At 36.3% G+C, this 12094-nt stretch overlaps 1 protein-coding gene across 3 annotated transcripts in view; it reads left to right on the forward strand.

Annotated features, from left to right (window-relative positions):
• The window catches only part of Gria2 (glutamate ionotropic receptor AMPA type subunit 2), a 107049-nt gene that overhangs the window by 92382 nt on the left and 2573 nt on the right, over positions 1-12094 (forward strand). The window contains exons 13-14 of one of the 3 annotated variants that reach the window (XM_028754909.1): positions 10528-10775; positions 11628-11768. In XM_028754909.1, the coding sequence (XP_028610742.1) occupies positions 10528-10775; positions 11628-11768 (389 nt within the window). The remainder of the gene's footprint in view (positions 1-10527; positions 10776-11627; positions 11769-12094) is intronic. The other 2 variants (XM_028754910.1, XM_028754911.1) reach the window with 2 other exon arrangements.

Raw genomic sequence — 12094 nt, forward strand, 5'->3', positions numbered from 1 at the left:
ATTTCAAAATTGGGAAGCAGTTAGTTGTAAATGCTGAATTTTTTAGGAAATTTTTCAAAGGAAAAGTCCTCAACATTTAAAATAAGTAATACAATTACAATGTGTATTAGGTGTAGATTAACTTTTTCTTTTAATCCAGTATAAAACATTTGATTATAGAATAAGTGCTTTCATGTTTGCATCATATTTTCAGAAGAGATCATTCTATTAATATGTCTTCACATAGCTGATGTATCAAATAACCAAACAGTATGATAAAATATGATCTGATAGCAAATATCTTTAAACGTATATCAGTGTGTGAATGAGATGTTGGCCACTCAGCCTCAAGATAAAGGCAAGGACCTTCAACATGCTAAATGTAAGAGCAGTAGATTATGATTTCAACACTCTCCTGCATTTCCTGTGTTATCTCTTCCTGATCATCTTCAGTGAGGGCCGAGTTATGATGGGGAGAAATGTGCTTGGGAGCAGAACCATAGATACAACATAAAGTAACCTGGATGTGTGAAAAAGGAAGGACGGTGATTTTATTAGCACCTCAATGAGAGTGCAAAACAAATTCTAGCAGGAACTTCCGCTTTATTACATACAGAGCTAAATAAAGTTATGACACAGATTGCTATTAACTATAATTTAGCATCACTTCTGAACATATATATGATCATATAATCATTTCATAATAGCGGTTTGGCTTGATATAACAGTAGTTTTAACAGAACACATCAGAAGACTGGACACTTAAAAATACACCTATAAGAGCTATAGTTACTCAGCATGGCTTCTTTTACTTATTTGGACAGCTCAGGTATGCTTTACTGTAAATTATATGAGAAACACAGGGACTTATTACATAATCCTTTTTTGGTGCTATATATACAATAATATATATATATAATAAATTTTGGTGCTGGTATACAATAATCATAGTTGTTTCTAGATACCCTTCTAATAGAATCTGCATCTGCTGAGACATGCAGTTGTCACTTTGGATAACCATGGTTGCAACTTTCTATTTCAGCATATCTTCACTCAGTCAATCAGAAATGCAGGTGTAAGCAGCAAGAATCCGGATACCATAGCCAGCTGGCTCAAATTGCCCATTATGCAGATGAGAAAGTAAGGTTGCCCTGGCTGAGTACTATTGCTGCTCTTATGTTTCAGTCCATCCATGCCTTGCAGAACTTGGTTATACTTTGATTGTGCATTTTGCACAAGATTTGAGATCCTAGTTTATGTTTCCTATAATAATGAACAAACAGTCACACTCATTTGTGCAAACTGCTTTATTCTTTGGATGAAATTCTTCCCAAAGACATTGTGTGTGTGTGTGTGTGTGTGTGTGTGTGTGTGTGTGTGTGTGTGTTTTCAACTTCATAGGATTCCTGTCTGATAACGCAGGACTACGTTTATGAAGTAGCTTTAGCTATCTTTCAAAGATTAATACGGTAGAATCTTGGTTCTGGGTGTGAAGTTGGGGAAGGGGGTGGGACTTTTTAGAAGTGGAGTCTAGTAGAAAGTTATTGGTCACTATTAGAGCTGCTTTGGGAGAGGATTAAGAATGTTGTTATGAGACTCTGGTTATTTCAGGTCTCCCATGGATTTGGTTCCTTCTGCATGTGGCCATTTCTGGCCTTTCTTTACCACCATGCTGTGACACAGCAAGAAGGCCCTCACTGTAAACATGCACGATGCTGCTGCTCGTTCTTGGATTTTTAGCTTCCAAAACTTTGACCCAATCAACTTTGAAAATAAAATTTCTAGTCTAATATATTTTGTTACAGTAACATATATCTCATGGATATATGTGGGCCATGGTTATTATTTGATTTCTATGTACAATTAAACCAATGGCCAGATAATTTGGGGAGTTTGAAATACTCTGAGAGCTAAAAAGGATTCATTATTGTTTTGTCTTGTACAGGCATGTCTTTGTTTCCCAGTGTCTCTGTTTTACTCTTGATCACATCCATGTTTGACTATATGAAGTTTCAGCATCAGTTTTGGTTGAAATGTGACCAGGTCCTCATAGTGTCTATCTTATTGCCTTTCTGGAAGGAATTTAAAACAACCCGGTTGGATTGGAATGCATGTAGCACTGCAGTCAGAGCTTCTTAGCTAGAGAAAGAAACCGTGTGCTTGAATGTGCTTACAGGCTCCTTATTTTGTTCCAATGGGAGTTTAGATAAAAACACAGATCACCACAACAGAAACGCACTAATACTTTCACTGAATCGCATGACATTTTGTGATTTGAAATTTATTGTTCTCAAAGGCTCTTCTCTTCAAGTTAGATTAAATCAAAGGCCTGCTAGTGTAAGAGTGATTTTGACACACCTGCCACTTCTGTTTATATTTGATAAGGGGGTCACCGGATGTAACATTATAAATGACTTCCTTCCCTGTTTACGGTAGTGGTAACCTTCCATCTAGAACCACAGTGCATCATGATGTCTTGTCACATGCTTCTGTGTAAGGAAATAGATCCCCTCTAAGCTGATAACTCCACTCCACTGAGTGTCATGTACAATTGATAGAACAAAACATAGATAATTTAGACATTTTAAAGACAAAACTACCTTTTTCTGTCAGCATTTCCCGTGAATCCTCAGTCTGTTAGCTCAGCATAGTTGAAATTTTACATTTCTGGGAAAGAAATAAGTTGCAAAGGAAATGATTGCTTCTCTTTGTGAGACTAATAATCACCACACTCGTTGGGTCTATGCTTTTCTTCAACTGTCCTTCAGCTATGGGGAATTTGAGTTTTCATGAGTGGTACATTCAAGGCAGGCTGAAAGCTAGGCACATTGATTGTCACGGTGCCCAGCCAACCAGTAAGAGAAAATGGCACAAGTGGGGTTTCAGACTGAAGATGTGCTCATATGCTTTGTTCAGTGGCCACCTGCTTTATTTATGATCTGACCAAACACCTAGTGAAAGAACTAATTCCCTGTGGGAGAGGAGTGATTGCTCTTCTTTGGACTATCGCTCTATTATAATATTTCCTAATATGACATTATTTCATTGCGTTACTAGCTTTACATATTTTTGTTCTTTAATTCTACTAGAGCATCTATGAGTAACTATGGTAATTGTCTGTTTTAATGACATAGCTTTTAATCCAGGTTTGGGGAAAATAATTTGATAAGTTAGGACAGAGTTCAAATCTTAAATAGTAGATAAAGAAATGAAAGAAACGTTAGAATATTTAAAAATGAATACCCGCTTCTAAACTGCAATTTGGATCTCTTACAGATGCATCTAATTTTCTTTACAAAAATAACTGTTTCTATAAATGCAAATTATATTGATTTTCTAATTTATGATGATCTCTTTTTTTACTTTGATGGTATTAGCTGTTTGAATCAAAGCCTTAAGTACCTTAAGTTGAGGTAAATAATTAAACATTAAGGTAGGTTATGTTAATATTACTTTATTGAAGTCAGTGAGCCCATAGTAGATTTAAAAGAGTGACTTAAGCTCTAAATTTTCTAATTTAAACTATGTATTCATCAATATATTATCAACATTTAATGTGTGTTTCAAGAAAGAGAAAGTGGAGTTGGAACTTGTAAACACTGAGAGGTGTGGGCCTGGAAGTGTTCTCTAAGTGCCTACAAGCTTTCTCTATGGACCTCAGTATGCAGTTGTGACCTGCTATGTAGTTGCTAATCATACTTAATTAGAGTGCTGTTGTAACATACCTATAATTAGGAGGGAAATGGGATTTCAAATATAAACTATTTTTAGAGTTTCAATTTTGATAATTTCTCCTCATTAAAATAGGGCAGATCATAGTTCTATAATTTTCTAGAAAATGATTTTTTTACAACCTATGTTTGTTATATTCCCACAGCAAGTTAGAATCTAGAGCAGGCTATGGTTTTTTCTACCAGCCTATCACAGGTCTGTCAGTTCACAAAGGACAGTGTTTGACTTGCAGAAGGGGCGTGAGAGTTTCTTCCCAAATGCCCCAAGTCCTTCTCACTGTAATCCAGCCATTTCCTCAAGTTGTCACCTGTGAGTAGACAAGGCACACTGTTTACTCTCTGGCCAAGTAGTATGTGTTAGTGCTGCTAGTCTCAGGAAAATAAATGGTCAAAATTAAGGTTCCCTATGTCTTACATAATTAGTCTAATTATTCTCATTTGTAAACAGAATTATTCTTAATCCATCAGACTACAGTGTTGTTGCTTAATATCATAGACATGTTTCAATTTAGAAATACTATAAATGATAGACACATAGGATTGATGCAATTGTTCCTCATTAGAATGAAAGAATTAGTTTGAAATTTTCCTGCTTCTGTATATGAGAGTGTGTTTGTGTGTATGTTTGCATGTATCTCTGAGTGTGTGTCATGAGTGTGTGCATTTCACAGTTCAATATTTATGGTTACCAGAGAGTTACAATAACTGAGATTACCCCTAAATCCTAACAAAATATTTTGGTACTGTGTTTATGGCATTAATAATACCTGTTTATATTTACATAACTTTTGTCTAGGCTTGGGAAGTAGGTGCCTTAAATCATGGCTTTTTGGGAATGGGAATGAAAGCATCACAAGTTTCAAGTCCACCTGGGTTGCAGAATTATTCCAAAACCAGCCCAGGAAACTTAGGGTAACTTGGATTCAAAATAAAATTGTACAAGAGGGGTTACTTTCTAGGGGTGTAACAATGAAGTAGATAGAAGGTCCTGGTTTCCATTCCTTATCTGCAATAAAATATGTAAATAGTATAACAAAGGAAAGTATTCTAGTCATTACATACTTACTTCCAAAGTAGGAAGGCTATTTCAATAGTGGCACAATTTTTAGATTTGCTGCGTGCCTGGAGGAAAGATGCAGAATAATTTCCTGTTACTTACGACATGCAGAATAAATATTTCACTATTTTGTAAGGCCTTCTTCTATTCTATTATTTTCAATACTGCCAGCTATTTCTGTGTTAGGTATCAAGATCACCAGTGTATGTGTGCAGGCATAAATATATTTCTGTAGATTTTGGGATACCAGCCACATGTATATACAGCTTTCAGAGGTTTGAGAAATTGATTGCAGTCATATATATTACTGTATATGTAGGATGTTACTCATACAAGAAGAGATTCTTTATAGTCCTTCACACATGTTTAAATATGTATATAGCTTCTAAAATTTTAAGCATGCAATAAATGCTGAATGTGATTACATAGCAATAAGTAGCACAGTGCACGTGGTGAAGCTGTTGATGCATGGTCAGTTATTTGACAGATTTCCATTCTTTCATGCTATATGGATTGACACAGCAAGGAAATCTGCTCAGAAGCCAGCTCCTGCATGTGTATCCCTTCTCTAGATGACCCAGAACAAGGTGAAGTTATCTCCTCTTGGTTGGCAGCCTTCCTTTCTCTGACATTTTAATTCTCTCACCATTTCACAGAACAACTGAGGAAACATTTGATTCATTTGCAGGTTTTAAGGATATAGTCAGCCTGGGACAAACCTGCTCTGCTGCCCCTGTTCATCTTGATTGAGATAGAACAGGGCAAAAATGGTCAAAGTTTTAGGAGACTTGACATTGGTTCCTTTAAAACTAATTGCCAGGCTGGGGAACTATGCAACTCATACAAGTGGAAATTCCTCAAATCTCATGGGAAGAGAAGACTAAAGGAAAGACAGAAGGGTATCTTGTGCCATGTGACTTCAGTGACCCAAACGCTGAGAAAGGACTACGTTTTATTATTATATTATGATTATTGGGAAAACTGGGATCTTTTCTTCAGAACAAATGGGTTATTTTTGTCCCACAGCTATTTTCCACAAATGTCACTGGCCTCTGACTGTCCAGCTGGGTAATTTAGAAACTACCTCCTGCCACACTGGCTGAATGCTATGTAATCAGATGACAGGAAGCTTTTACTTACAGACCACACATCAGAAGCATTGGTTTTCACACCAGCAAATGCTGCTGACAATCTCACAGTAGTTTACAAGGCTGAAAAACTTTGAGAACACTCCCATTTTAAAATGCTTAAAATTCCCAGTTTACGTGCTTCAGAAGAAAGATGAATATCACAGAACAATGCAGAACTACATCTTATGATTTGAGGTTCAATGTATTTTATTACCTTGTTTAAATAAAATAATCACTTCTCTCTGTTTTTACTAGTTTTTTTTTCACATCAGTTGCCATAAAGAAAATAATGTCTGGGCAGGAAGAAAACAAAATTGTGCCATGATCTTATTCAGAATAAAATAAAAATGAAATAGAAATCCTGTTGCTAAAGTTTAGGGACATTTTCAATGATAGTTTTACCATTTGAAGGACTTCTGCATAGATTTGTTCTGAATTTCTCTAAGTGTTCTCCCAAAGCTTTTTGCCTTGTAAAGATGGTGGCTCATTTTCAAAGAGTAATACAAACTTTGAAAATAAACAGAAATAGAAGGAATTAAGCAGTATCATAAAATGAAGTTAAAACAAAATAATAGGCAGACACAAGTATTTAAGATTCCCAAAATGAAAAATATTGACAGTGGAAAGATTTTCTGATATTTCAATGTGGCTAGCATATTATAAAATAAATATAAAATATAAATTATATTTCCTTGACAATTGAGGTGTGCAGTCATTATCCTATATAATTTTAATCCAAATGAATTTTTGATTGTTTAATCTTGGTTTTCTGAAATTGTGTCTTTACTGTCCATCCCAGTCTGCCCTTGAACTTTCCAACCATCTGCTGCCTTTTGGGGACAGTTACCCACAATAAAACTGAATCACCACACTCAGCTCCAAATATTTTCCTTTACTAGAAATTTATTCTGGATGTGACAACAAAGAAAGTGGAATTATACTAAATAATTTATGCTGAAAGTGATGACTAAGGATGAAGTCCGTAGTCATTTTGTCAGGAAGGCTTAGATCACTGTCTTCAAAACTTGATCCCAACATACAGATATGCTTTCCAAGCCAGGGTGGTAGAATTCGGACAGTGGGAAGGAAAAGAAGCCACAGCCCTGGTTAGTAAAAGACTTATTTCCACTTACTTTCTGAATTCACAACTATTTGTATTTTTTACATTTTCCTGTATTCCAAATGCCTTTATATATTTACTAAAGGAACTTTAGAAATGTCTCATTTAGGAAACTACTTGCAAAACAAGCATAAGGACTCGGATTCTCATCTCTAGCTCCCACAGGAAAAGCCAGGCCTGGTGGAGTGTGCCGGTGATCCCAGTATTGGGAGGAAGAGTCAGGAGGGCTCCTCTTGCTTTCTAGCCAGATATTTTTGAGGACTTTGTGAGGTCCAAGTTCAGTGAGAAATCCTGTCTCGAAAAATAAGGTAGAAAGTGACAGAGAAAGACATGTGACCTCCAAGTATTTAGTATGTCAGTGCACTATAGCACACCCATGCAGACATATACAAAGCTTCACCAGACTAGGTCCTGTTTGTCTCTTTTCTAAAATCACAACTTCTTGAGATTTTCTCAGATTTCGAAAACCCAGAATATTGAAGAAGTACACTGCAGTGTATCAGAGAGGCAGATTGAGATATTTGCTACATGAATGTAGTTATAAAATAATGTATATAAATATATTATATTATTATAATTATATAATATATTATATATAAAATATATATTATGCACGTATGCCTTCACACACACACACACACACACAGACACTCACGAGATAGGCCATAAATTTGAAAGAGATCAAGGAACTATATACAGAAGGGATTGGAGAGAGGGGAAATAAGGCAATTGTATTATAATCTCAAAAATTTTAAATTAAAAGAAGAAAATTGCTAGAAAAACAAACTAAAATAACTTACTTAACCTAAGAGAGCTCATAGGACTAGATGAAGAAGTAGCAGGCACACAGACTTTCACAGCAACTGTAGACGCACAGATATTTGCTGACTGGAGACAATGAGGACAGCACCTAAGTTATTCAGTGGAGACATTGTATCAATATATCCATTTTCCATATAGCATTTTAATACCTTTAAACCTTGGCAATAACAAAATCAGATTTTGGAAAATACTCTTCAATATAGTAGGAAATTGGAATTTTTTATTGCTAACATTTGAATTTTAACAGACAATCCACAATTATAAAATACTTATTTAATACACTTTAAAAGGGTGTTACTTTGTATTATATGTATGTATATGAGTGTTATTTGCATGTATGCCTGCAACACAGTAGAAGGTATCATATCCCATTATAGATGGCTGTGAGCACCCATGTGGTTGCTGGGAATTGAACTCAGGACCTCTGCAAGAGCAGCCAGTGCTTTTAACTGCTGAACCATCTCTCCAGTCCTTTATTTAACACTTTAATGTACCTCAGATATCTTTTTAAATTTGGAATAATTGACAAATTCAGTGTATAAATTGATAAAATACATGTGTGATTTTGAATCCTTTTTAGTCAGCTTACAATTTGTTGCAAATTTTTAAACATAATATTTTTGTGGGAAGTCATGTTAAAAAAATTTGGAGTTGAGACTGTCGATTTAACTAAAGTCAAACACAGTGAAATATTGTAGTAGAGGCTAAAAGAAGACAGGAAGAAGAAATGATGGACCAGCTGGTTTCCAACAACAGGCAAAAATTGGTTTTCCTTACCAAGTCCCCAACTATTCAAGAATTTGCATTTTAAAAGGAACCTGCTCCGTACAAGATGCTATGCTGATCATTAAGCTAAGACTTCAAGCTGAGTTCTTGGAGGAACACTCTTGGAGCTGTATGTCATAACAGAGAGCAAGCCTGGTTGACCAGAGAATGCTTCCAAATCTCTGATCTCAAGAAGCTATGTTGTCAGTATTGGAAATACATCTACGTGACTTAGAAAAATCATTTGCTAATAGAAACTTTAATTTGGTAATTAGTGTGAGTATCTTTTAAGGCAGGACACTTAGACATCCTTCCATAGAGCAGTGAACAGCAATGACAACAAGCTTGTGCATATTATAGTTCCAGTGAAGTAGTAGCAGCATAGACTTACTTGCCTTGGAGACAGACTAGTCTTACTCTGATTGCACCTGACATGAGGTTTTCACCAAATTAAAATCTGCTTTTGTGTAGAACTGCTAGGATTTCTGGGTTGGCAAGCTCAGCAAGCGGGTAGGTCTGTCTTAAACCAATTGATGATGAATTGACAACACCTTAAAAAGGTTATAATATGAAAATTCCATGGCATATGATAAGAACTTCCAAAATCTCACGACTGTTAAAAATAAAGCTATTATTTCAACTTTGCATCCTATAATTTTTATTAATATATTAGAATAAGAAAATGGACTATTCAAAGTTACATCGCTAAAGGGGATTAAAGTCATTTGTGAGAATTCTGCAAAGAAATACATGTAGATGTAAAATGGTTTGACCTTTCTATCCGTGTGTAGCTGGTTTTATCTTTGTGTGGTGAATATTAAAGGCCTCTTTTGAAGTCTGCTTTTGTCTTAAAGTAAACTAATCTTTATGATACACGTTCAATCAATAATAATATTTCTCCTCTTTCTTATCTGTTGTTGAAAGACCAGCTTAATCTTGAGGCAAAGTACTCTGATCTTAAATTTTCAAAAGAAATGCTACTGTTTATTTAAGAGACATTTTAACTGTCCAGTGTCTATTTCCTTTTTAAAAATGTTATTATTCTAGAAAAGCATCAGTTGGTATCAGTGTTGGTCATGGTTCAGTAGAGGAACAGAATCACTAGATTTAAAATATATTACAATGCAATTAATAAGATTGGCTTACATAATCTTGTTATTGCAACCATGGCTGTTATGAATAACAATGGCCACCATTGACTCATGTATTGGAATACTTTCTCCCCAGTTGGTAAACATGTTTGCAAAGGAATAGGAGAGGTGGGTTTGTTGGAAAAGGTGTGTCATTGCTGGGAGCCTTTGAAGTTTCAAAAGCCCACACTATTCCCAGTTTGCTCTCACTGCCTCCTACTTGCTAATCAAGATGCAGGCTCAGCTGGTACTCAAGTATCTGGCCTCACTGATGTGCCTGGTGGCTTATCTCTTCCTTGATTGCAGATCCAGTGAAGCTGACAACCAAGTTTAAGCCCCCCAAAATGTCTAATAGAAATTTCCAGCATCATTTCTCCTGTTTTTCAGATAGCATTTCTACTGAAGGTCCTCAGTGCTTTCCAGGCTCAATTAGGCACCTAGACTCCTGTTCCTAATTTAAAAACAGTATTTTCAATCGGGGCAACTAAAACTTCCTTTTGCTGTTCTCTTTAATAAGTCCTGTGTGCATTGTAGCATACTTTCTAATTCATTATGAGTTCTCATTACTTCAGTAATTTCAATGACATAACAAGTTGTTTGAGCTTTTCACAAGTGCAAAGGAAATTAACTCTTCATAGCAACAGAACTTTTATTGAAAAATGTTAAAAGGTGAGAGCGTTTCTGCATCCTGGGCACTATTTGTGTAAGCCCTGAAAAGTTCCTGCATCCCTTCCGATCTCTCAGAATATTCTAAGGACAAACCTTTCCTGCCCCCTTTGATTTTTTTTTGCAGAGATCTAAAATCGCAGTGTTTGATAAAATGTGGACTTATATGAGGAGTGCAGAGCCCTCTGTGTTTGTGAGGACTACGGCAGAAGGAGTAGCCAGAGTCAGGAAATCCAAAGGGAAGTACGCCTACTTGCTGGAGTCCACAATGAACGAGTACATCGAGCAGAGGAAGCCTTGTGACACCATGAAAGTGGGAGGCAACTTGGATTCCAAAGGCTACGGCATCGCCACACCTAAAGGATCCTCATTAAGGTGGGTGGAATAGTATAACAATATGCTCAATGTTGTTATAGTATCCCACCTACCCTGATGTGTCTTTAAGACTCTAACGGTTTGTATACGGATATGAGGTAACTCACAATCACAAGAATGACCAGAAAAGTTTCTGAATGTTTTGAGACATTTGGATACTCTGAAATATATGACAGGCTTTTGTTTGGTTCCATTTGCTTTATTTTATACCTTAAGTTCCTTTTATTTTAGAGTTAAATCACATTCATTTTTAAGACTTTGTCCTTTTTTTTTAGCTTGATTTCGTCTTTTCATTTCATTTACCCACATTTCTAGCCATTGTGTCTTACAGACACTGCACACAGACTAAGGAAATGGTTGGATTCTAAGAGAATCAAACCGAGAGACATGACACTTTCTTTTTAATTTTTTTCTCTTTCTTTTTTAATTTGGGGGATATACCTTGGGGGAAAGAGAATGCACTTTGAATTTCTTTGCACACATCTCTTTACTATGTAGTTAACTCTTTGTATTCCTATTTTGTTGTTTGTTTTTTTTTTTAGTGGAGTCACATTCAAGACACTGTTATTTGTTTGTTGTGGATGTGAGTACATTGCTGTAGAATATAGAACTCCCCATATTAGCACTCTTTCCTTCATTTTCTTTTTGTTATGCTCTACCACCTTACCCAAAGATTCAGATTTTCAGTAACTCAGTAACATTATTGATTGTGGCCTTTCTCCTACATCGTTTTTTTTGTGACAAGAGTTGCCACAGAAGCAAAAGAAAAAAATTTAAAACAAAACAAGCAAAAAAAAAAAAAAAAGTAAAATCTGCTCACCCTGTCTGACAAGTATGTTTTATCGTTTCAAGAAATGCGGTTAACCTCGCAGTACTAAAACTGAATGAACAAGGCCTGTTGGACAAATTGAAAAACAAATGGTGGTACGACAAAGGAGAGTGCGGCAGCGGGGGAGGTGATTCCAAGGTCAGCCCCCGAGAGAAAAGTCATGGGTAACTCGATGCAAACCAAGTAAGCAGCAGCGATGCACAGTGCGGCGAGAAGCAGGACAGCACAGCGCAATTCGATGACCAGGACACTCCAGTTCTCGTTTCTTTCCTTCTTTCCTTCTTTCTTCCTCTTCTTTCCTTCTTCCTCCTTCCTCCCTTCTTCCTCCTTTCTTCCTTCTTTCTTCATCCTTCGTTCTTCCTCCTTCCTCTGTCCCTCCCATGCCCCTCTGCTCCTCCGTCCATCCCTTCCTTCCCTCCCTCCTCTCTCTCTCCCTCTCTCTCTCTCTCCCTCTCTCTCTCTCTCTCTCTCTCTCTCTCTCTCTCTCTCC

The sequence above is a fragment of the Grammomys surdaster genome, unplaced genomic scaffold (genome assembly GCF_004785775.1).
Source record: "Grammomys surdaster isolate TR1022 unplaced genomic scaffold, NIH_TR_1.0 126039, whole genome shotgun sequence".
Taxonomy (NCBI): Eukaryota; Metazoa; Chordata; class Mammalia; order Rodentia; family Muridae; genus Grammomys; species Grammomys surdaster.